General features: G+C 40.6%; 1 protein-coding gene across 2 annotated transcripts in view; it reads left to right on the forward strand.

Moving 5' to 3' along the window:
* WDR3 (WD repeat domain 3) overlaps positions 1-26219 on the forward strand; it is a 46248-nt gene that overhangs the window by 11077 nt on the left and 8952 nt on the right. For both annotated transcript variants that reach the window (XM_060090363.1, XM_060090362.1), the window contains exons 7-21: positions 706-819; positions 975-1076; positions 1977-2074; positions 2998-3105; positions 3627-3857; positions 6822-6915; positions 9225-9326; positions 10580-10665; positions 10834-10969; positions 11700-11756; positions 12760-12860; positions 13083-13194; positions 13341-13475; positions 13761-13811; positions 14339-14404. In XM_060090363.1, coding sequence (XP_059946346.1) covers positions 706-819; positions 975-1076; positions 1977-2074; positions 2998-3105; positions 3627-3857; positions 6822-6915; positions 9225-9326; positions 10580-10665; positions 10834-10969; positions 11700-11756; positions 12760-12860; positions 13083-13194; positions 13341-13475; positions 13761-13811; positions 14339-14404 — 1593 coding nt within the window. The remainder of the gene's footprint in view (positions 1-705; positions 820-974; positions 1077-1976; positions 2075-2997; positions 3106-3626; positions 3858-6821; positions 6916-9224; positions 9327-10579; positions 10666-10833; positions 10970-11699; positions 11757-12759; positions 12861-13082; positions 13195-13340; positions 13476-13760; positions 13812-14338; positions 14405-26219) is intronic.

Here is a 26219-nt window from a genome sequence, read left to right on the forward strand (position 1 = left end):
CGCAATGTCTTTGCAATTCGTAATGCCAATATTAATCTTTCCCTCTAGAATATGGTAGATCTTTCATCTAAGAAGGTTTTAGAATTAATGAGGTCATCATTTTTTCACCTTGTTATGAAACAATAGTCCTTATACTGTGGAAAGTTATTGGAGCTGGTATAATGAATAATGTTTTGTTTGTGTTCTTGATGTGGTCAGTTTTTAATACATTCTGATGAATGTGCTGTCGTTGAAGAGGTTTGATCAGAGAGATCACTAAATGGAAGTTATCAGTGGCTATGAGGACAGGTTTCTAAGTCATTAGGGGTGAAAATCACCTCCTGGAACAAATTATTTCAGCTTTTTTTTTTTTTTTAATAAATTTATTTATTTATTTTTGGCTGCGTTGGGTCTTCATTGCTGCACGTGGGCTTTCTCTCGTTGCGGCGAGCAGGGGCTATTCTTCATTGCGGTGCGCAAGCTTCTCGTTGCAGTGGCTTCTCTTGTTGAGGGCTCTAGGCGTGCGGGCTTTAGTAGTTGTGGCTTGCGGACTCTAGAGCGCAGGCTCAGTAATTGTGGGCATGGGCTTAGTTGCTCTGCGGCATGTGGGATCTCTCTGGACCAGGGCTCAAACCCATGTTCCCTGCATTAGCAGGCGGATTCTTAACCACTGAGCCACCTGGCAAGCCCTATTTCAGCTTTTATTTTCCCATTTTTATAAAACAGATTGAAGACCCAGAAGAACCAGAGCCCAAGAAGGTCAAAGGGTCTTCCCCTGGAATACAGGACACACATGAAGCAGAGGATGGTACCCTTGAGATTGATGAAACTCCTGAGGATGTAATTCAATTTTGTTTCTTACCTTCAGTTGAGTTGAGTGGTGGGAAAGTATTCATTTTAGGGAAGATCTTTGTCACCTGCACTTCTTGGGATCATGTCTTTTCAGGGGTCAACAGAAATACTAACCTTCATCTTTTCTCTTGCTTCCTCTGCAGCGCATCCTTACATGTAGAAAAGCTGGTTCCATAATGCGGGAAGGAAGGGACAGAGTTGTGAACCTTGCAGTCGACAGGACAGGCAGGATTCTTGCTTGCCATGTGAGTACCAGGCTGAGGAGAAAACAAGGACTTGGCTGTTCCTTTAGAGACTTGTTCTTCTTTCGTATTCAGTGTGAAGGTGAATTTTTCTTTGGTCCTGTTAAGATTTCCTTATATGGTTTTGTGTGGACCTATATTCCCTAACTTCTGTTGCCTAACAACAGTAATTGCTTTTCTTCTTATTATTATTAGCAAACATTTATTAAATCCCTGCCTTGCTAAACAATTTAAAAGCATTAACTTCTTTTTTCTGTTTTTTTTTTAACATCTTTATTGGAATATAATTGCTTTACATTGTTTTGTTAGTTGCTGCTATATAACAAACTGAATCAGCTATACATATACATATATCCCCATATCTCCTCCCTCTTGTGTCTCCCTCCCTCCCATCCTCCTTATCCCACCCCTCTAGTTGGTCACAAAGCACCGAGCTGATCTCCCTGTGCTTTGTGGCTGCTTCCCACTAGCTATCTATTTTACATTTGGTAGTGTATATATGTCCATGCCACTCTCTCACGTCGTCCCAGCTTACCCTTTCCCCTCCCCGTGTCCTCAGTTCCATTCTCTATGTCTGCGTCTTTATTTCTGTCCTGCCCCTAGGTTTTTCAGAACCAATTTTTTTTTTTAAGATTCCATATATATGTGTTAGCATATGGTATTTGTTTTTCTCTTTCTGACTTACTTCACTCTGTAAAAAGCATTAACTTCTTATTTAGTCTCAGAGTAACATTGTAGAAAGTGGTGAATTCCCACTTTACAGATGAGACAACAATCCCAGCGAGATTAAGTTGTCCGTGGAAATACAACTAGTAAGGGAAGAAAGAGAAATGTTCTTACAGAGAAAAAGCTAAATTACAAATTGCCTCTTCCTGGACTCACATCAACCTTTTGCCTTTCTAGGGGACTGATTCTGTGCTAGAAGTGTTTCGTATCCTTTCCAAGGAGGAAATTCAGAAGAAAATAGACAAGAAGATGAAGAAAGCTAAAAAGAAAGCAAAGTGTGTTTTCTTAATATTTACTACTAGTCAAGTATCGTGGGTGGGCCACATAGTACTGAAGGAAAAACTATGGCTTCTTTAAAGGAGTATTTACTTTGTTTTCAATTACCATTAAATGCTAGGGAAGATTTTATGGAGTGCTGGTAGTCCAAGTTTTTCATTTCTAAATACAGCTTCATAACTATCATATTCCTAGGTCTTGCGCTCAGAGCCACACAGAACGAGAAAGGCAGTACAGATATTTAAACATGGCTTCTAAGTGATTTAATTCTGGGAGGCTAGCAGTGTGTCTTCAGTGACAACAGCCTATACAGAAGGAATCCGGGTTGCATAGTGCTGACCTTTGGGACTGTGAGAAGGAAGACTGGTTGGACAGTTACATAATTAGAGTTTGGGGGCAGTATAACCTTACAAAAAATAGTATAGCTATAGAAATCAGTTTCTCAGTGGTTGAAATTTATCAAGTCTCAAAGAAATAAAAAGTCACCAGTTTTTAAATTTTTTATTTGCCAAAGCAAATCTTTTGAGACCTCTGGGGGTTTTTGGCATGGTTGGGTTATAAGTGCAGAGTAATGGATTTTCTAAAAAGCCCTGAAGTTAGAGAAGTTTGCCAGAAACACTTCAGTGGGATAGTTTGAACTACAAAGCCTTGTCCCCAGAAATTTTATGGGCTTTTGCATTCAGAATCCGTTTATTGAGGGTACCCATTGGATGGAATAACACTTCATATTAATTGCGTTGTGGTTCACAAAGTGTTTTTACGTACACTACATTGTTTAATCCTCACGGTAATCCGTGTGGTTAAGTGACTCTTCTGGGTTCAATAAAGGTTGTTGGTCTCAGACCAGAACTTGACTCAAGTAATAGCAAAGCTTCTTCTAGAAAAGTGATAGCATGATAGTCTTTTTTTTTCTCTCCTCTAGATTAAATTCTTGCAAAGAGGAGGAGGAAGACCTTGAAGTCAATGTTGAAATGACTCTGCAAGATGAAATCCAACGGGTGACTAATATCAAAACTTCTGCCAAAATCAAGTGAGTGAAAATGTAGTAGCTGAGGTATCTGAGAGAAGTATCTGAAGTGTTGCTATAAAACTGTATCGGCTTTTCCCGCTATTTGTAAGCAGTCTCTGCGAATTATGTACCTGGAGACAGTGATTGTGGCCTCAGCTCCTGCCGCTCACCATGGGCCCACTTACTCATCATCTCATATTTGTTTTCTTGTGATAGCTTTTTAGCTTTTTACTTACAGTTCTTTGCTCCCAGTTAAAAAGAAAAATGTATACCCCACATTCCAAAAGGATTTTCAGTCACTTATAAAAAAGAATACATGCACAGAAACAAATCAGAGCCAGTATCTGAGCTCAGGTTTCTTGGACTTAAAAGCCTATATTAGACTACTGTCCAATACTCAGAGCACTCTTATTTGTAAAATCCTTTATACTTGTTCAAACTTTGTACAGATGGAGGGCATTGCAAAGCTTTTCTCCTAGAAAAAAATTAACCTTGTGAGCCAAGATGGTTGCTGGAACATTTATGAATATTTTCTCACGCAGATCCTTTGACTTGATTCATACTCCTCAAGGAGAGTTAAAGGCTGTCTTCCTTCTGCAAAACAACTTGGTGGAATTATATTCACTGAATCCATCCATGTCAGCTCCTCAGACTGTCAGGACAAACAGAATTACCATCGGGGGTCATCGCAGTGATGTGCGGACTTTGTCATTCAGCTCAGACAATATCGCTGTCCTTTCAGCAGCAGCTGATTCCATTAAGATATGGAACAGGTTTGTGAAATGATGCTTTCTATAGCTTTATCCAATAGTGTTTTCTTCCCTTTGAGTTAGTTTTTAATATTCTTGATGGTTAGTTATTCTTAGGGCCCTAAATACAGTTCCCTCAAAATGTATCTTCAGTGCATTTTTTTTTTTTTTTTTTTGCGGTGTGCGGGCCTCTCACTGTTGTGGCCTCTCCCGCTGCGGAGCACAGGCTCCGGACGCGCAGGCTCAGCGGCCACGGCTCACGGGCCCAGCCGCTCTGCGGCATATGGGATCCTCCCAGACCGGGGCACGAACCCGTATCCCCTGCATCGGCAGGCGGACTCCCAACCACTGTGCCACCAGGGAGGCCCCTCTTCAGTGCATTTTGACTGTAGGCCTGTGGAGTTTGGAGTAGGAAAAATTGCCTTTTTAGATTTGGTATAAAAAAAGTAAGTTTATTCCATGTCTGAAGCTTATTGCTGTACTTGGCTAGAGAAAAACACAAGCATACTTCCTACTCTAAATTCAAATAGGCTGTTAGTGCTTTACAGTACTTTTACCATGATTTCTCATTCCTCACTTTCCTAGATGACTATTTCATATGTTCTTACCTCACCTCACACCTCTAGCCCCTTTAAGCTGATGACCTCCTTGCCTCCTAGTTCACTGAAGAAATGGAATCATCTAGAAAATGTTCATATGCTCCCACCTTAGCTGCATCTGTATCCACATAATCTTTCTTCCTATGACTGTTGGTGCTCCTAACCAAAAGGTAATCACAAGCTATATTTCTCCTTCTAGCAGTTTTCCTCCCTCTCTTGCATCATTAATCTTCCCTCTCTGTTGGGTCATTCTCATCAGCATACAGATAAACGCTATATAATCTCCCATCTTGAAGGAAATAATCCTGTTTCATCCTTATCTCTCTGTCCAATGATCTCCCCCTATCCTCTGACTCCTTTTCTCCATCAGGCCTTTATCCCCACCATTTCACCAAAACAGCTCTTGTCATCTCATCAGTGGTGTTCATGTTTCAAAATCCAGTGACCTATAAGCTTCGTTTGACACTCTCTTTGAATTGATAACTTTTCTCCTCTTTGAAACAGTTTGAATTTCATTACTTCCTCTTTCTCTGCTGGCTGTTTTTTTTTCTCAGTCTTGGCTAGACCCTTCTTATTTTGCTGACCTCTAACTGTTGGAATACTTCAGGGCAGAGTCTTTGAACCTTTTCTCTGTCTACACTCACTTTCTGTGATCTCTAGTCAGGTGGCTTTCTATATGCTGATGACACTTAAATTTCTATCTCTAGCCATAGCCTCTCCCTGAACTTCAGACTCTCATGACCAAATCTTTTGTTTGTATCACCCTTGGATGTCTAATTAGGCATCTCAGATTTTTATATGTCCAAACCATACTTGTGATCTTCATTTCTTCAATAGTCTCCCCACCCTCTGTTCCTACAGACTTCCCCATATTAGTAAATAATTACTTCCTGTGGTTTTTCTAGCCCAAATCCTTGTAGCCATTCTTGATTCTCTCATGTCCAGTGCATTAGCAAATCCTATCAGCTCTACCTTCAAAACTTCCCTGGTGGTCCAGTGGTTAAGAATACGCCTGCCAATGCAGAGGACACGGGTTCGATCCCTGGTCCGGGAAGATCCCACATGCCATGGGGCAGCTAAGTCCGTGTGCCACAACTACTGAGCCTGCGCTCTAGAGCCTGTGAGCCGCAACTACTGAGCCTGCATGCCACAACTACTGAAGCCCGCGCACTCTAGAGCCTGTGCGCTGCAATTCCTGAGCCCACACACCGCAACTACTGAAGCCCACCTGCCTAGAGCCCGTGCTCTGCAATGAGGAGCCACCGCAATGAGAAGCCCGCGCACCGCAATGAAGAGTAGCCCCTGCTCACCACAACTAGAGAAAGCCAAGACGCAGCAACAAAGACCCAGTGCAGCCAAAAAAAAAAAAAAAGAGTATTAAAAAAAAAAAAAAGCTTACCTGGAATTCAGCCACATCTCATCACCTGCACTGCCACGACCTGGTTCAAACCACCAACATCTCTTATCTGGATTGTAATAGCTTTCTGACCAGTCTTCCATGCTTCCTTACTTGCCTCTCTGTGGTCTATTCTCAACACAGCAGCCAGTGTAATCTTTTCATAATGGAAGTTATAGCACTTCCAGGAGCTCCATCTCCCAAGGACTAACTACAAGCCACAGTCCTTACCACTCTCCCCTTCTCCAGTGGAGCCCCCCTGGCCTTTTCGTTATCCCTTACAGGCGACAGGAGCGTGCCTGTGTCATGGCTGTTGTGCTCCCTTTCTGCGTGGAACCATCTTCCCCTTTTGGCTAAGGCTTTCTCCCTCTCTTCTCATCACATGGCCATCCTGCTATCCCCTTCCCACCCTTGTACTCTTGGTCCCCTTCCTCCAGGTGCTATGTTTCTCCATAGCACCTGCTAGCACCTGATACACCAATATTTGTCTCATTTCCAGAGGATGTTAAGCTTTATGAGATTTGGGGCCTCTTCTGTTTAATTCATTGTTATATCTCCAGCACCTAGAATGGTACCTGGCATTCAGTAAATGTTGGAGGAAGTGGGCATTTGATATCTGTTTGTTGCATGGATGAATGTTTATGGTCCAATAAAATGAACTTTACTTGTAAGGATACAGTATGCTAATTCGACTTGTAGTCCTCTGGCCTCACTTCTTTGTAGTGGCAGTCTGTCGAGCCCAGCAGATGCTTTTCTCAGCTCTTTTGTAGAATCTGTTCCTTAGGATTGGGAGCCGCCATGAAAGAAAACAAAGTTAGGTGCCGCTTACTAATTTCTCCCTTCACTGTAATAAGCCAGGGTTATTCAGACTTTATCCTTTCTCATATTGATCACTCTGTGTGGCTAAGTTTGTATGAAACGTACATGCTGACCTCTCAGATGGAGAAGCAGGTTCTCTTAACATACAGGTTCTTTATTCTTTCTTTCTCACAGGTCTACACTGCAGTGTATTCGCACGATGACCTGCGAATATGCACTTTGCTCATTCTTTGTACCTGGTGATCGGCAGGTGGTCATAGGAACAAAGGTAAACAGGCTTTTCCATGGATTTGGGGGACTTTTTCTACTCAGTATTCTTAAAGTTGTTTGAGAAATATGCTTCCTATTTTAGCATATGGGAAATGTATTAGGGCCAGATAGTATGAGAGGGTGTTAGTTCATTGTCCTTTTTTTTTGAGGTTTTTATTTAATTTATTTATTTTGGGCTGCATTGGGTTTTCGTTGCTGCGCGCAGGCTTTCTCTAGTTGCGGCGCGAGCAGGGGCCAATCTTCGTCACAGTGCATGGGCTTCTCATTGCAGTGGCTTCTCTTGAGCTCTAGACACACGAGCTTCAGTAGTTGTGGCTCACAGGCTCCTGAGCGCAGGCTCAGTAGTTGTGGCTCACGGGCTCCTGAGCGCAGGCTAAGTAGTTGTGGCTTGCAGGCTCTAGAGCGCAGGCTCAGTAGTTGTGGCACATGGGCTTAGTTGCTCCGTGGCATGTGGGATCTTCCTGGACCAGGGATCGAACCCATGTCCCCTGCATCGGCAGGTGGATTCTTAACCACTGCACCACCAGGGAAGCGTGAGGTTTTTATTTTTAAGTTTTGTTTTCTTTGTGTTTTTTTTTTAAACCAAACCTTTTATGTCAAATTATGAAGAAAATTAAAATCATGACCTTGAGATAACTGTCACTAACATTTCGGAGATCAGCCTTTCATGCATCTTTTTATGAGCACACGTGTAATTGTGTTTTGAGAAGACTGATGATAAAAGACATTAAGTACCAGCATCATGCGTGGCAGATAGAAGCATTTGGTAAAGACAGCCTGACTGATGAAGTCCTCAGCTGCTAATCAGATTGGGAGATAACCATGAGGGAATAAGCGGACATGGATTTGGATTCAGGTTCTTCCCCTTACGAAATGGGTAATTTGGAGCAAGTCATATAACTTCTCTTAGTGTGTTTCATTATCTATACAATGGAATGGTGACACTTGATTTTTGGCAGAGCCTTTTGTGCCAGATGGGCCTAGGTTTGAATCCCAGCTCTTCCACTTACTGGCTATAAGACCTTTTGGGCAAGTTACTCAACCCTGTGAGCCTTAGTTTTTTCATGTAAAATGATGTAAATAACCTGCCTCACAGTCTGCAAAGCACTTAGCACAGAGACTGGCTCCCAGCAAATAACTAATAAATAAGAACTGGTAGCAGAAGTAGCACGAATGGTAGTAGTAGGGGTGGTAGTGGGAATAAAGTGGAATAAGGTGTATGGAATATTTTGAAAAGTGCTTTGCAAGTATTTGTCATTATTATCCCCCTAAACTAATGCCATGTGTGCATGATTATTTTATTAGAAAAACCTATGTTATCATACTGGATATTTTTGGTCCAGCAAGAAGTGTAAAATAAGCTGGAGAGATTTTAGGGTCAATGTCAGTGAAAGAGCATTAAATTTCAGTTAAAAGTTTTCCTCAGTTTTCATTCATTCTTTTAACAAATGTCCATCCACTATTTGCTATTGGGAAAACATTTTGCAAATTGCTTCAAAGACTATTTGTATGACTCAGACAGAATCCCTAGCCTAGTCTCTGTGCCATGCGGCTAACATACATGATTTCATTTAATCCCCACAACAGCTTAGAGGGGTTGGTGATATAAACTCCATTTTTCAGATGGAAAAACGGGCTCATGGAGATGAATTGACCCACAGTCAGAGTTAGAGAGAGGCAGCCCTGGGATTCAAGTCTTCCACTTACGTTCTTTCCACCACATGTGCACAGGCTTGTCATAGAGCAGGCTTTGCCACTGTGTATGTTCCGTGCTGGCACCATGACCACAGCATATACATGGTCTAAAACAGGAAGCGTGGCTGATAGTTTTCTAAGCTACTGTGATTTTGTTTTTTTCAAGTTCATTGCCCTCCCTAGCATTGTAGGTAGTATTTCTCATTATCAGTGTATTCTATAGGAGGAAATCAAGAGTTGGTTAAGCCAACTACCATAGAGGATAGTACACTTAAAGGACTGATTAAGTTTTTTAAAGGTTTTTAAGTTCCCCATTTGCTCTTATGTTTATTCTGATATGCCTGTGGCCATGATATTTCCCTTTTGAAGTCGAGGAAACCAGTGGAAGTGACAGTAATCCTGTACCACAAGGTTGTACTGTTCCTTAGTTGTACAGTATAGCAACCCTGCCAGGATTAACCCAACATGTCCGTAGGGGATTTAACAACATTTATTCACAGAGGAAGTACAGAGCATGGACCGTGGAAGCCCGTTTCCTGAGCAGTTAGCTACATTGTTGCTGCTTGGTTATGAAACTGTGTAGGTTGTGTGTTCATTTTGTGTCTTCCAAAGACAGGAAAGCTGCAGCTTTATGACTTGGCCTCAGGAAATCTGCTGGAGACAATAGATGCACATGATGGAGCTTTATGGTCCTTGTCTCTCTCTCCAGATCAGGTAACTAAACCAGATGTTAAGATTGGGCTTCAGTACTCTGGCTGTACTTCCCATTTCTTATATCAAGTTCTACTGCTGCCTAACAGGGATTTGTCTCAGGGTTTCTTTAAAGAAAGCCCACTTTTGTCTAATCTCTACATTTTATATATGGTGCCATATCTTGTGCCTGATAATATGAATAGCTGTCATTATGATTTGAAATCTTGTTCAGCTGCTGTTGATCATCAGTTCCATGACATCAAATTGCTTACGCTCCTGACTTTGTACCAGTGGTTTGTGATACTTCTTAAGAGGACATACTTCCTCGGGCAACAAATGTGGAGGATAGAGTAGACTTTTGTGCTCCCCTTTTAGTCCATACATCTATGACTGTATAAATCTAGTGATTTTTTAGTAAATATGTGAACCTTTTCAAGTCAATAACAGTGTACTTCCCTTCAAAGGAGTCACCTGGAGAACTGTGTACTTATTCCAGTAATGGTGCTGTTGCTCAGAACATTTTGAGATATTTTTTGACAGCACCTTAAGGGATTGTGGCCCATTTATTTGAATACTCCCAATGGTGGCAAACCTTCATTCATTGAAAGTAGATATTTTTGGAAAACAACGGAACCTGGAATTTAGACTGGGTAATGCCATTTGGGGTCAGAAATGAAACAGCATTTAAAATTTAAATAGTAGTAACATCTAGCGTTTGTAGAGTGTTCTCTTTTCCAAAGTGTTTTCACGTCCATCATGTCATTATTGTTATTTTCACAATGATTTTATAAACTAGGTAGCCTTTACAACTGCACCAACACTGAAGGTCATTATAAGGTTATTTTCCCATGTTACAAATCTCTGAAATAGCAGAACAGACATTTGAGATCTAGTTTTCTGACTCTGTAGTCCTTACAGTTTACACTAACACTAAAATGTGATAAAACCAGTTGAATACTTCATAGCAAATTCTTTTTGACTGTTGCCTTACCCTGCAGTGTTCATTGAGTCTTTCTTCCTGATGCTGAATGAAAGTATAACTAGAACTTTACACTAGTTATCATCTGACTACATTAGTCTCTGCTAGGAGTTCTCCAGTAGGATCTGTGGTGGCATCCCCTAAAGAGCAATGAAGGGAGTTAAGGAAAAACCACATATCCTAATTCTTATCCCATGCCATTAAATAAAAATAGTCTTTTATACTATTTTGAGGTGTCTTATTAAAGTTTCTGTACTAAGATATTTTTTTAACGGAAATGTCATTTGATTTTCAGCGTGGCTTTGTGACAGGTGGTGCAGATAAATCTGTCAAGTTCTGGGATTTTGAGTTGGTGAAAGATGAAAACAGTACCCAGAAGAGGTGAGTGGACATTTTTTATTTGTGTCCATTTCTGGGGAGCGAAAATGGGGAACCATTGAATGGGTTTTTGACATGTATTGATATTTCTGTTGAGCTCCAGAGGGTTTTTGGAATTTTTTTGTGCCTTTGTAGAGTACTCATTTTTCTTGATGCTTTCTGTAATGCTAGGCTTTCTGTGAAGCAAACCCGAACCTTGCAACTAGATGAAGAAGTTCTGTGTGTCAGTTACTCTCCCAATCAAAAGCTGTTGGCTGTGTCTTTGCTGGACTGTACTGTGAAAGTTTTCTATGTTGATACTTTAAAGGTACAATGGTTATGCCTATGGATATTTGCTTTCTTTCTGACTGACGTTGGGTTGAGACTATAAAGAAGTGGTCTTGAGTGTTCCCAGCAGTAGTATGTTTCTAAAAATTTGTGAATCAAAACATTGCAAGTACACTAGGAAGGCTAGGGTTTTAAAAGAATCCTTTGGTTCATAAATTTTGTTTAAAGCAAGTTGTATTTCATATGTTCAGAAAATCTGTGGACAGAAAATCCTGTCGTAGCCAGTAGTTTTTTAAGAGCATTGCTAGGTGTCTTAGGCAGTGATTCCACACTTGGCTGTAAGTCAGGATCATTTGGGTTGCTTTTAAAAATATAGATTACTGGGCTCTATGCTCAGAGTCTCAGTGGGACTGGATTGGGCCTGGAAATATTGTTGGGAAACAAGTGCTCCAGAGACTTGTCAGCTAAGAGATCCAGAGAACGTCTCTGTTCCATATTCTGACTGAGGGAATAGGCTTCTGCAGCAGCAGCCCTGGCTCCACTATATTGCAGCATTCTTGGCAAGTGCATGCAGGGGTTGTATGCTGGATATGGGTACAAGTCACCTTGAGTGGTTTGACTGTCTTCTTTGAAACTACAGACATAAAGCAATCCAGAACAGTCTTAGCATTGTATTTAAAGTTATATTTTAGGTCTACAGGTAATAAATTATGCCTGTATTTTATAGACATGAGTTATTTATATTCTTTTTTTTTTTTTTAACTGTTTAGTTTTTTCTCTCACTGTATGGACATAAACTGCCTGTCATATGCATGGACATCTCTTATGTAAGTAAAATTTAAATAGTGTCTCAGTAACAAGTTGTCTTTTCTAAAATGCTATCTTAGTTCTTGGCTTGATAGCTTCATTTTAGTATTTTTCAGTTTGTTGTATAACTGACTATCCTAAAAAAAAACATACCTTAAATATATATATTTCTTTAATGCTTTTAGAATATTTTCACAGATACCTGAATTAATCCTCATAACCAACTCCCTGTTTTGGATTCCCCAAATAGTATTTTCTTGTATAAAAATAATATAATTGGTAGAACACCCTTAAATATGAAGAACTTTCAAAAAGGCAGCCCCCTTTGTTCTGAAGTATAATGTTTGTAAGGAAAGTGGAACTTTGCAATATTTATGGTATTTTGCGTTATGTATACTTCTAGTCTCTTGACCAAAGTCATATTTTTTGCAATGTCTAGTTATGATTAGGAGTAGCAATATATATTTAAAAACAGTGTCTAGTCTGTGTAAAAGGAATTGGCTGTCTGCACTCTGCATTAACAGAATAAATTGGTGTCAGAAAATATTTTCAGTTTTCTTGTTATGTTGACAGCAATTTGAACTAGGTGCTAAAACAGGAAAGATAAGAGAATCAGTGATAGGAGACATGGCATAAAAAGGGCTAGGTCATATAAACATTCTATATAGTAGATTCTTTCCCAGCCTCATTCTTCTCTTTCCCTCTTCTCTCCCCCCAAACTCTACGACAGAGGTTAGAGATTCTTTATTCTATCTATTGAACAAAGTAAACATAACCTACATCAAGGCACAACACTGTCCTATAGCAGGACCAAAACATCTAAGCCACAGAGTTCTTGCTCACTTACAAGCTTTTTAAGTAGATCTGTAGGTAAAAGCGAGGATGTCAGTGCTCTTGGTAAAGAGATGAAATTAATTTTTTGGCATTAATGTTTTTGAAAGCAATGGGATACATGTTCTGGTTAGCTTTTCTCCAATTAGAGTTTCAGATAATCAAGTAATGTTTTACTTCTCTTCCTCCTAGGATGGAGCACTGATAGCAACTGGCTCTGCTGACAGGAATGTGAAGATCTGGGGTCTGGACTTTGGGGACTGCCACAAGTCTCTGTTTGCACATGATGACAGGTAGGTGGCATCTTTTCAAAGACCTCCCATTGAGTCACCTGTAGGTATCATTTCCCGGGAGCATCTGTGTCTATTATTTAGTGTTCTCCGATAGTCAGAGATTAAAAATTCTAAAATATAGTCAGACACTCTAGAACTAGCTGTTCTAAAGCTATTTGTGTGTATAAGACTTTTTAATGATGAGGAATTTGATGACATTTGAGTACTTCTCTCACTTTTCAGTGTGATGTACCTAAAGTTTGTACCCAAGTCTCACCTCTTCTTCACTGCTGGGAAAGACCGTAAGATTAAGCAGTGGGATGCAGACAAATTTGAACACATACAAACTCTGGAGGTAACCTCTTGCCTTTTTTGCTTGCTCAGTACTTAAGAACTTCTTTTAAGATCCAGTGTTGATTTCCCACTAATGTAAGCAGTTGGCGGTCTATGAATAAGGTATTCTTACTCAGGATTTTTGTTTTTTGTCCTTTCTCTCCACAGGGACATCACCAGGAAATATGGTGCTTGGCTGTAAGCCCCAGTGGGGACTATATTGTATCGTCGTCCCATGACAAATCTCTGAGACTTTGGGAGAGAACAAGGGAGCCTCTTATTCTTGAGGAAGAAAGGGAGATGGTAAGGAGTTCTGCCTTGGTTACAAATGTGCTGGTGGGTGTCAGTATCTGACACGCTGTCTCAGCTCGAGTTTCCTGTCTAGTGCTGTCACACCTCAGTAGTGCAAGTCCACTGAGCTCCAAAAGAGGTTTCCAAGACTGCTGACACCACCTCGGCAGCCAAGCGGAGACAGAGATGCCATAAGGGGGTTGGATTGTGAAAGAAGCAGCTTCTCACTGTCTCATTTCACTTCACATAGGGGTCATGTTTTTTCTTTGAAATTAATTCATATCTATCTCTTGTCAGCAAAGGGAAGCAGAATATGAGGAGAGTGTGGCCAAAGAAGACCAACCAGTAGTAAGTAAATCTTTCAGGACCCTCAGACTGTGTCCTGTAATTATCTTATTGGAACTTACTGTACTTTCAAGAATTTCTAATGGGATTAGAATTGGGACTAGATGCCAGAGTCATCCGCAGCTGATATGGGAAGGAATCTGTGTAGTCCTTCTTAATCCACCTGTATATCCTGATTTTGTGGGACAAATGATTGACCAGATTTGGTATTGAATGATTGTCATTCTGGCTTTTTTTTTAAGGAGGCTTCAGGCAGTTGTTTCACTGTAGATCAAAAATCAGAAAAAATTTGAGAGATTGGGCATTCTCTTTAAACATGTGTTGTAGAGCGGGGTATTCTTCTGATAATGCATATAACACATTTAACATAGTGTCTGGCACTTACTAAGTACTCAGTTAATGGTAGCTGATAACACCATGCAACAGATCGTAACATAGTAATGTCTATTCTTTTCTGGGTATAAGATTAATTTATTGGCTCTTTAACACCTGTCAATGAAATTGTTAAAGGATCTCTTTGTTCCTGGCAGGTTCCGGGAGAGACTCAAGGTGACAGTTACTTTACTGGAAAGAAAACTATTGAAACGGTCAAAGCAGTAAGTTGATACTAGAATGCAGTATCTCATTTTTAATTTTTTTTTATTTCCAAAAAGTATTTTATTAAAATCTAAAGAAAAACACAAAGGAAACAATTATAAGAAATAAAAACAGCATGAAATTGCCCTTTTTCTAGATTTGACCCTAAAATCGCCAAATAAGTGTTAAGAGCCCCTATTCTAATCTCTTTACTTTATGGCAGTAGTTCTCAAAGTGGAGCCCCCAGACCAGAAGCATCAGCATCCCCTGAGAAATGGTTAGAAAAGGAAATTCCCAGGCCCTAGCCCAAACCTACTGAATCTGAATCACAGGGGTGGGGTGAGCAATAAGTGGGGGGTTTTTTGTTTGTTTGTTTGCTTTTTTGATTATAGACTCTTTTTTTAAATTGAAGTGTAGTTGATTTACAATGTTGTGTTAATTTTTGCTATACAGCAAAGTAATTCAGTTATATATACATTCTTTTAAATTTTTTTCCATTATGGTTTACCATAGGATACTGAATGTAGTTCCCTGTACTATACAGTAGGACCTTGATGTTTATCCATTCCATATATAATAGCTTACATCTGCTAACCCCAACCTCCTACTCCATCCCTCCCCCAAAGCAGCCACGAGTCTGTTCTCTATGTCCGTGAGTCTGTCTCTGTTTTGTAGATAGGTTCATTTGTGTCATGTTTTAGATTCTACATATAAGTGATGTCATATGGTATTTGTCTCTCTTTCTGACTTACTTCATTTAGTATGATAATCTCTAGTTGCATCCATGTTGCTGCAAATGACATATTTTGTTCTTTTTTATGGTTCAGTAGTATTCCATTGTACATTTGTACCACATCTTTTTTTCTTAAACATCTTTATTGGAGTATAATTGCTTCACAATGTTGTGTTTCTGCTGTATAACAAAGTGAATCAGCTATATGTATACATATATCCCCATATCCCCTCCCTCTTGCGTCTCCCTCCCACCCTCCCTATCCCACCCGTCTAGTGTACCACATCTTCTTTATCCATTCATCTATTGATGGACATTTAGGTTGTTTCTATGTCTTGGCTATTGTGAATAGTGCTGCTATGAACATAAGGGTGCATGTATCTTTTTGGATTAGAGTTTTGTCTGGATATATGCCCAGGAGTGGGATTGATGGATCATATGGTAATTCTATTTTTAGTCTCTTGAGGAACCTCCATACTGTTTTCCATAGTGGCTGTACCAACTTACATTTCCACCAACAGTGTAAGAGGATTCCCTTTTCTTCACATCCTCTCCAATGTTTGTTATTTGTAGAGCTTTTAATGTGGCCATTCTGACCACTGTGAGGTAGTACCTCATTGTAGTTTTGATTTGTATTTCTCTAATAATTAGCAATGTTGAGCATCTTTTCATGTGCCTACTACTTGGTATTTCTTTGGAGAAATGTCTGTTTAGGTCTTCTGCCCATTTTTCAATTGGATTGTTTGTTTTTTTGTTGTAGAGTTGTATGAGCTGTTTGTATGTTTTGGAAATTAAGTCCTTGTCAGTCACATGGTTCACAAATATTTTCTCCCATTCTGTAGGTTGTTTTTTCATTTTTTTTATGGTTTCCTTTGCTGTGCAGAAGCTTGTAAGTTTGATTATGTCCCATTTAATTATTTTTGTTTTTATTTCTATTGCCTTGGGAGACTGACCTAAGAAAACATTGGTACTATCTATGTCAGAGAATGTTTTATCTATGATCTCTTCTGGGAGTTTTATGGTGTCATGTCTTATGTTTAAGTCTTTAAGCCATTTTGAGTTTATTTCTGTGTGTGGTGAGAGGGTGTGTTCTAACTTCATCAATTTACATGCAGCTGTCCAGCTTTCCCAACACCACTTGCTGAAGAGACTGTCTTTTTCCCATTGTATGTTCTTGCCTCCTTTGCTGAAGGTTACTTGACAGGTGTGTGGGTTTATTTCTGAGCTCTCTATTCTGTTCCATTGATCCATATGTCTGTTTTTGTGCCAATACCATGCTGTTTTGATTATTGTAGCTTTGTAGTATTGTCTGAAGTCTGGGAGGGTTATGCCTCCTGCTTTGTTCATTTTCTTCAGGATTGCTTTGGCAATTCTGGGTCTTTTATGGTTCCATATAAATTTTAGGAATATTTGTTCTAGTTCTGTGAAAAATGTCATGGGTAATTTGATAGGGATCGCATTAAATCTGTAAATTGCCTTGGGTAGTATGTCCATTTTAACAGTATTAATTCTTCCAGTCCAAGAACATGGGATATCTTTCCATTTCTTTTTTTTTAATAAATAAATCAATAAATAAATTTATTGATTTATTTATTTCTGCCTGCATTGGGTCTTCATTGCTGCATGCGGGCTTTCTCTAGTTGTGGTGAGTGGGGGCTACTCTTTGTTGCAGTGCACAGGCTCTAGGTGCACAGGCTGCAGTAGTTGTGGCACGTGGGCTCAGTAGTTGTGGCTTGCAGGCTCTAGAGTGTGGGCTCAGTAGTTGTGGCACATGGGCTTAGTTGCTCCACGGCATGTGGGATCTTCGCGGACCAGGGCTCGAACCCACGTGCCCTGTGTTGGCAGACAGATTCTTAACCACTGTGCCACCAGGGAAGTCCCTATCTTTCCATTTCGTTGAATCATCTTCAATTTTCTTTATTAAGGTTTTATAGTTCTCAGTGTATAAGTCTTTCACTTTCTTGGTCAGGTCTATTGCTAAGTATTTTATTTTTGGGTTGCGATTTTGAAAGGTATTTTGGTTTTTTTGGATGTAACGTCCTGAAAATATCAATTAAGTCTGACTGTTCTATTGTGTCATTTAAGATCTCTGTTGCCTTGATTTTCTGTCTAGAAGATCAGTCCATTGATGTGAGTAGGGTTTTAAAGTCTCCTACTATTGTACTGTCAGTTTTTCCCTTTATGTATATTAGTATTTTCTTTTTATTTAAATTTATTTATTTTTATTTTTGGCTGCGTTGGGTTTTCGTTGCTGCATGTGGGCTTTCTCTAGTTGCAGCAGTGGGGGCTACTCTTCGTCGCGATGCATAGGCTTCTCATTGTGGTAGCTTCTCTTTGTTGCGGAGCACGGGCTCTAGGTGCACAGGCTTCAGTAGTTGTGGCACGTAGGCTCAGTAGTTGTGGTTCGTGGGCTCTAGAGCGCAGGCTCAGTAGTGACACATGGTCTTAGGTGCTCCGTGGCATGTGGGATCTTCCTGGACCAGGGCTCGAACTCGTGTCCCCTGCATTGGCAGGCAGACTCTTAACCACTGCGTTACCAGGGAAGTCCCTGTATATTAGTATTTGTTTTATTTATTTATTTTTTTCCATTTTTTTTATTAGTTTCTGCTTTATAACAAAGTGAATCAGTCATACATATACATCTGTTCCCACATCCCCTCCCTCATGCATCTCCCTCCCTCCCACCCTCCCCATCCCTCCCCTCCAGGCAGTCACAAAGCACCGAGCTGATCTCCCTGTGCTCTGCGGCTGCTTCCCACTATCTATCTACCCTACGTTTGGTAGTGTATATATGTCCATGCCTCTCTTTCGCTTTGTCACAGCTTACCCTTCCCCCTCCCCATATCCTCAAGTCCATTCTCAAGTAGGTCTGTGTCTTTATTCCCGTTTTACCCCTAGGTTCTTCCTGACATTTTTTTTCTTATATTCCATATATATGTGTTAGCATACGGTATTTGTCTTTCTCTTTCTGACTTACTTCACTCTGTATGACAGACTCTAGGTCTATCCACCTCATTACAAATAGCTCAGTTTCGTTTCTTCTTATGGCTGAGTAATATTCCATTGTATATATGTGCCACATCTTCTTTATCCATTCATCCGATGATGGACACTTAGGTTGTTTCCAGCTCCGGGCTATTGTGAATAGAGCTGCAATGAACATTTTGGTACATGTCTCTTTTTGAATTATGGTTTTCTCAGGGTATATGCCTAGTAGTGGGATTGCTGGATCATATGGTAGTTCTATTTTTAGTTTTTTAAGGAACCTCCATACTGTTCTCCATAGTGGCTGTACCAATTCACATTCCCACCAGCAGTGCAAGAGTGTTCCCTTTTCTCCACACCCTCTCCAGCATTTATTGTTTCTAGATTTCTTGATGATGGCCATTCTGACTGGTGTGAGCTGATATCTCATTGTAGTTTTGATTTGCATTTCTCTAATGATTAATGATGTTGAGCATTCTTTCATGTGTTTGTTGGCAGTCTGTATATCTTCTTTGGAGAAATGCCTATTTAAGTCTTCTGCCCATTTTTGGATTGGGTTGTTTGTTTTTTTGCTATTGAGCTGCATGAGCTGTTTATAAATTTTGGAGATTAATCCTTTGTCAGTTGCTTCATTTGCAAATATTTTCTCCCATTCTGAGGGTTGTCTTTTGGTCTTGTTTATGGTTTCCTTTGCTGTGCAAAAGCTTTGAAGTTTCATTAGGTCCCATGTGTTTATCTTTGTTTTTATTTCCATTTCTCTAGGAGGTGGGTCCAAAAGGATCTTGCTGTGATTTATGTCATAGAGTGTTCTACCTATGTTTTCCTCTAAGAGTTTGATAGTTTCTGGCCTTACATTTAAGTCTTTAATCCATTTTGAGCTTATTTTTGTGTATGGTGTTAGGGAATGATCTAATCTCATACTTTTACATGTCCCTGTCCAGTTTTCCCAGCACCACTTATTGAAGAGGCTGTCTTTTCTCCACTGTACATTCCTGCCTCCTTTATCAAAGATAAGTTGGCCATATGTGCGTGGGTTTATCTCTGGGCTTTCTATCCTGATCCACTGATCTATCTTTCTGTTTTTATGCCAGTACCACACTGTCTTAATTACTGTAGCTTTGTAGTATAGTCTGAAGTCAGGGAGCCTGATTCCTCCAGCTCCTTTTTTCGTTCTCAAGATTGCTTTGGCTATTCGGGGTCTTTTGTTTTTCCAAACAAATTTTGAAATTTTTTGTTCTAGTTCTGTGAAAAATGCCAGTGGTAGTTTGATAGGGATTGCATTGAATCTGTAGATTGCTTTGGGTAGTAGAGTCATTTTCACAATATTGATTCTTCCAATCCAGGAGCATGGTATATCTCTCCATCTGTTTGTATCATCTTTAATTTCTTTCATCAGTGTCTTATAATTTTCTGCATACAGGTCTTTTGTCTCCTTAGGTAGGTTTATTCCTAGATATTTTATTCTTTTTGTTGCAATGGTAAATGGGAGTGTTCTTGATTTCATTTTCAGATTTTTCATCATTAGTGTACAGGAATGCCAGAGATTTCTGTACATTAATTTTGTAACCTGCTACTTTACCAAATTCATTGATTAGCTCTAGTAGTTTTTCGGTAGCATCTTTAGGACTCTCTATGTATAGTATCATGTCATCTGCAAACAATGACAGCTTTACTTCTTCTTTTCCGATTTGGATTCCTTTTATTTCCTTTTCTTCTCTGATTGCTGTGGCTAAAACTTCCAAAACTAGGTTGAATAAGAGTGGTGAGAGTGGGCAGCCTTGTCTTGTTCCTGATCTTAGTGGAAATGGTTTCAGTTTCTCACCATTGAGGACAATGTTGGCTGTGGATTTGTCATATATGGCCTTTATTATGTTGAGGAAAGATCCCTCTATGCCTACTTTCTGCAGGGTTTTTATCATAAATGGGTGTTGAATTTTGTCGAAAGCTTTCTCTGCATCTATTGAGATGATCATATGGTTTTTCTCCTTCAACTTGTTAATATGGTGTATCACATTGATTGATTTGCGTATATTGAAGAATCCTTGCATTCCTGGAATAAACCCCACTTGATCATGGTGTATGATCCTTTTAATGTGCTGTTGGATTCTGTTTGCTAGTATTTTGTTGAGGATTTTTGCATCTATGTTCATCAGTGATATTGGCCTGTAGTTTTCTTTCTTTGTGACCTCCTTGCCTGGTTTTGGTATCAAGGTGATGGTGGCCTCGTAGAATGAGTTTGGGAGTGTTCCTTCCTCTGAAATTGTTTGGAAGAGTTTGAGAAGGATGGGTGTTAGCTCTTCTCTAAATGTTTGATAGAATTCGCCTGTGAAGCCATCTGGTCCTGGGCTTTTGTTTGATGGAAGATTTTTAATCACAGTTTCAATTTCAGTGCTTGTGATTGGTCTATTCATATTTTCTATTTCTTCCTGAGTCAGTCTTGGCAGGTTGTGCATTTCTAAGAATTTGTCCATTTCTTCCAGGTTGTCCATTTTATTGGCATAGAGTTGCTTGTAGTAATCTCTCATGATCTTTTGTATTTCTGCAGTGTCAGTTGTTACTTCTCCTTTTTCATTTCTAATTCTATTGATTTGAGTCTTCTCCCTTCTTTTCTTGATGAGTCTGGCTAATGGTTTGTCAATTTTGTTTATCTTCTCAAAGAACCAGCTTTTAGTTTGGTTGATCTTTGCTATCGTTTCCTTCATTTCTTTTTCATTTATTTCTGATCTGATCTTTATGATTTCTTTCCTTCTGCTAGCTTTGGGGGTTTTTTGTTCTTCTTTCTCTAATTGCTTTAGGTGCAGGGTCAGGTTGTTTACTCGAAATGTTTCCTGTTTCTTAAGGTGGGATTGTATTGCTATAAACTTCCCCCTTAGAACTGCTTTTGCTGCATCCCATAGGTTTTGGGTTGTCGTGTCTCCATTGTCATTTGTTTCTAGGTATTTTTTAATTTCCTCTCTGATTTCTTCAGTGATCACTTCGTTATTGAATAGTGTATTGTTTAGCCTCCATGTGTTTGTATTTTTTACAGATCTTTTCCTGTAATTGATGTCTAGTCTCATAGCATTGTGGTCGGAAAAGATACTTGATACAATTTCAATTTTCTTAAATTTACCAAGGTTTGATTTGTGACCCAAGATATGATCTATCCTGGAGAATGTTCCATGAGCACTTGAGAAAAATGTGTATTCTGTTGTTTTTGGATGAAATGTCCTATAAATATCAACTAAGTCCATCTTGTTTAATGTATCATTTAAAGCTTGTGTTTCCTTATTTATTTTCATTTTGGACGATCTGTCCATTGGTGAAAGTGGGGTGTTAAAGTCCCCTACTATGATTGTGTTACTGTCGATTTCCCCTTTTATGGCTGTTAGTATTTGCCTTATGTATTGAGGTGCTCCTATGTTGGGTGCATAAATATTTACAATTGTTATATCTTCTTCTTGGATCGATCCCTTGATCATTATGTAGTGTCCTTCTTTGTCTCTTCTAATAGTCTTTATTTTAAAGTCTATTTTGTCTGATATAAGAATTGCTACTCCAGCTTTCTTTTGATTTCCATTTGCATGGAATATCTTTTTCCATCCCCTTACTTTCAATCTGTATGTGTCTTTAGGTCTGAAGTGGGTCTCTTGTAGACAGCATATATATGGGTCTTGTTTTTGTATCCATTCAGCCAGTCTGTGTCTTTTGGTGGGAGCATTTAGTCCATTTACATTTAAGGTAATTATTGATATGTATGTTCCTATTCCCATTTCCTTAATTGCTTTGGGTTCGTTATTGTAGGTATATTCCTTCTGTTGTGTTTCTTGCCTAGAGAAGTTCCTTTAGCATTTGTTGTAAAGCTGGTTTGGTGGTGCTGAACTCTCTCAGCTTTTGCTTGTCTGTAAACGTTTTAATTTCTCCATCAAATCTGAATGAGATCCTTGCTGGGTAGAGTAATCTTGGCTGCAGGTTTCTCTCCTTCATCACTTTAATTATGTCCTGCCACTCCCTTCTGGCTTGTAGAGTTTCTGCTGAGAGATCAGCTGTTAACCTGATGGGGATTCCCTTGTGTGTTATTTGTTGTTTTTCCCTTGCTGCTTTTAATATGATTTCTTTGTGTTTAATTTTTGACAGTTTGATTAATATGTGTCTTGGTGTATTTCTCCTTGGATTTATTCTGTATGGGACTCTCTGTGCCTCCTGGACTTGATTAACTATTTCCTTTCCCATATTGGGGAAGTTTTCAACTATAATCTCTTCAAATATTTTCTCAGTCCCTTTCTTTTTCTCTTCTTCTTCTGGAACCCCTATAATTCGAATGTTGGTGCGTTTAATGTTGTCCCAGAGGTCTCTGAGACTGTCCTCTGTTCTTTTCATTCTTTTTTCTTTATTTTGCTCTGCATCAGTTATTTCCACTATTTTATCTTCCACCTCACTTATCCGTTCTTCTGCCTCAGTTATTCTGCTATTGATCCCATCTAGAGTATTTTTTATTTCATGTATTGTGTTTTTAATCGATGCTTGATTCATCTTTAGTTCTTCTAGGTCCTTGTTAACTGTTTCTTGCATTTTGTCTATTCTATTTCCAAGATTTTGGATCATCTTTACCATCATTATTCTGAATTCTTTTTCAGGTAGACTGCCTATTACCTCTTCATTTGTTAGGTCTGGTAGGTTTTTATCTTGCTCCTTCACCTGCTGTGTGTTTTTCTGTCTTCTCATTTTGCTTATGTTACTGTGTTTGGGGTCTCCTTTTTGCAGGCTGCAGATTCGTAGTTCCCGTTGTTTTTGGTGTCTGACCCCAGTGGCTAAGGTTGTTTCAGTAGGTTGTGTAGGCTTCCTGGTGGGGGGGACTAATGCCTGTGTTCTGGTGGTTGAGGCTCGATCTTGTCTTTCTGGTGGACAGGTCTGGTGGTGTGTTTTTGGGGTGCCTATGGCCTTATTATGTTTTTAGGTAGCTTCTCTGCTAATGGGTGGGGTTGTGTTCCTGCCTTGCTAGTTGCTTGGCATAGGGTGACCAGCACTGTAGCTTGCTGGTCGTTGACTGAAGCTGGGTGCTGGTGTTGGGATGGAGATCTCTGGGAGATTTTCGCTGCTTGATATTATGTGGAGCTGGGAGGTGTCTTGTGGACCCGTGTCCTGAAGTTGGCTCTCCCACTTCAGAGGCACAGCACTGGCTCCTGGCTGTAGCACCAAGAGCCTTTCATCCACCCAGCTCAGAATAACAGGGAGAAAAAGCAGAAAGAAAGAATTAGTAGAAGAAAGAAAGAGAGAGGGAAAGAAAGGAAGAAGGGAAGAAAGGAAGGAAGGAAGAAAGAAAGGAGGGAGGGAGTGAGGAAGGATGGAAAGAAGGAAAGAAAGGAGGGAGGGAGGGAGCAATGAAAGCAAAAGGAAGAGTGAATGAAAGAAGGGAGGGAGGGAGGAAGGAAAGAAAGAAAGAAAGACAGGAGGGAGGGAGGGAGGAAGGAAAGAAAAAGAAAGTGGAAAGAAGAAGGGTGGGAGGGAGGGAGGAAAGAAAAAGAAAGAAGGAAAGGAAGAGTGGAGGGAGGGAGGGAGGAAGGGAAGGTAGGAAAAAAAGAAAGAGCAGGTAAAGTAAAATAGAATAAAGTATGAAATATAGTAGCGTTATTAAAATTAGAAAGTAATTATTGGGAAAAAAAAAAAAAAACGGACCGATAGAACCCTGGGACATATGGTGGAAGCAAAGCTATACAGAGAGAATCTTACACAGAAGATTACACATACACATTCACAAAAAGAGAGCAGGGGGAAAAATCAAAAATCTTGCTCTCCAAGCCCACCTCCTCAATTTGGGATAATTCGTTGTAAAAAGAGGAAAAGGGCAAGAAGTCTGAAATCTTGCTCTCTAAGTCCACCTCCTTACTTTGGAATAATTCGTTGTAAAAAGAGGAAAAGGGGGGAAAGTCTTAAATCTTGTCCTCAAAGTCCACTTCCTCAATTTGGGATGATTCGCTGTCCATTCATGCACTCCACAGACGCAGGGCACATCAAATGGACCGTGGAGCTTTAATCCGCTGCCTCCGAGGCTGCACAGAGAGATTTCCCTGACTCTGCTCTCACAGCTCCCGGGTCTCAGCCTTGGACCTGGCCCAGCCTCTGTGCGTAGGTCGCCGGAGGGCGTCCGTTCTTCGCTCAGACAGGACGGGTTTAAAGGAGCCGCTGATTCGGGGGCTCTGGCTCACTCAGGCAGAGGGGAGGGAGGGGCGCGCAGTGTGGGGCGGGCCTGCGGCGGCAGAGGCCGGCGTGACGTTGCAGCAGCCCGTGGCGCTCCGTGCGCTTTCCCGGGAAAGCCGTCCCCGGGTCTCGGGACCCCGGCAGTGGCGGGGTGCACAGGTCCCCCGGAAGGCGGGGCGGACAGTGACCCGCGCTCGCACACAGGCCCCGCGGCTGCGGCGGCGGCGGGCGGCGGCGGCGGCGGCCCACGCCCGTCTCCGAGGTCCGTGCCTTACCCGCGGCTCGCGCCTGTCTCCGGCGCTTCCCTAAGCAGCCCTCCTAATGCCCTCTCCTCGCACACCAGGAAACAAAAGGGAAAAAAGTCTCTTGCCTCTTCAGCAGCTCCAGACCCTTTCCCCAGACTCCCTCCGGGCTAGCCGTGGTGCACTAACCCCTTCAGGCTCTCTTCCTGCCGCCAGCCCCAGTCCTCTCCCTGCACTCCGACTGAAAGCCGATACCCAAGCCTCAGCTCCCAGCCCCGCCCGCCACGGCGGCCGAGCAGACAAGCCTCTCGGGCTGGTGTGTGCCTGAGGGCACCGATCCTCTGTGCCGGAATCTCTCCGCTTTGCCCTCCACACCCCTGTTGCTGTGCTCTCCTCCGCTACTCCGAAGCTTTCCCCCTCCGCCACCTGCAGTCTCCGCCCGCGAAGGGGCTTGTAGTGTGTAGAAACCTTCCCTCCTTCACGGCTCCCTCCCACTGGTGCAGGTCCCGTCCCTATCCTATTGTCTCTGTTTATTCTTTTTTTCTTTTGCCCTACCCAGGTATGTGGGGAGTTTCTTGCCTTTTAGGGGGTCTGAGGTCTTCTGTCAGCGTTCAGTAGGTGTTCTGTAGGAGTTGTTCCACGTGTAGATGAATTTCTGATGTATCTGTGGGGAGGAAGGTGATCTCCGCGTCTTACTCTTCCGCCATCTTCCTCCGGGGCCTACACTCCAGCTAGTATTTGTTTTATGTATTTGGGTGCTCCTATATTGGGTGCATGTATGTTGATGAGTGTAAACCCCTCTTCTTGTATTGATCCTTTTATTATTATGTAGTGTCTTTCTTTATCTTTCTTTATGGGCTTTGTTTTAAAGTCTGTTTTGTCCAATATGAGTATTGCAACCCCAGGTTTCTTGTCATTTCTGTTTTCATGAAATATCTTTTTTACATTCCCTCCCTTTCAGTATTTCATCTTTGTCCCTTTTTCTTTGCTTTTCCTTTTGTGGTTTGATGATTTTCTTTCGTATTCTCTTCTTTTTGGTTTTTGTGAATCTATTGTATGTTTTTCATTTGTAGTTATCCTGTTTTTCAAGTATGTTAACCCCATCCTGTATCTACTTGCCTTAGACTGGTAGTCATATAGGCTCAAACACATTCTAGGAAATGAAAAAAAGAAAAATCTACCTTTTCTTACTCTCCTCACCCACATTTTATGATTTTGATGTCCTGTTTTACATCTTCATATTCATGCTTTTGCTGTTCATTGTGGTATCATCATGTTCACAAAATTTTTAATTTTTTTTTAATCTGTGTACTGGCTTATTTATGTGAGTTGCTTTCCAATTGTGAATTTTCTCTTTCCTATATATTCTTCCTACTTTTCTGCTTAGAGAGGACCTTGCAATATTTGCTTTAGGATAGGTTTAGTATTGCTATATTCTTTTAGTTTTTGCTTGTCTGAGAAATTCTTTATCCCTCCTTCTATTCTAAATGATAATTTTGCTGGCTAGAGTATCCTCGGATGCACATTCTTCCCTTTCAGGACTTCGCATATATCTTGCCACTTCCTTCTGGCCTGCAGTTTCTGTAGAGAAATCTGCTGATAGCCTTATGGGGGTTCCCTTGTAATTAACTGGTTTTTTCTTGCTGCCTTGAGAATCGTCTCTTCATCTTTAACTTGTGCCTTTTTTATTATAGTATG

This window comes from Mesoplodon densirostris, chromosome 2, assembly GCF_025265405.1.
Source record: "Mesoplodon densirostris isolate mMesDen1 chromosome 2, mMesDen1 primary haplotype, whole genome shotgun sequence".
In the NCBI taxonomy this organism is placed as follows: Eukaryota; Metazoa; Chordata; class Mammalia; order Artiodactyla; family Ziphiidae; genus Mesoplodon; species Mesoplodon densirostris.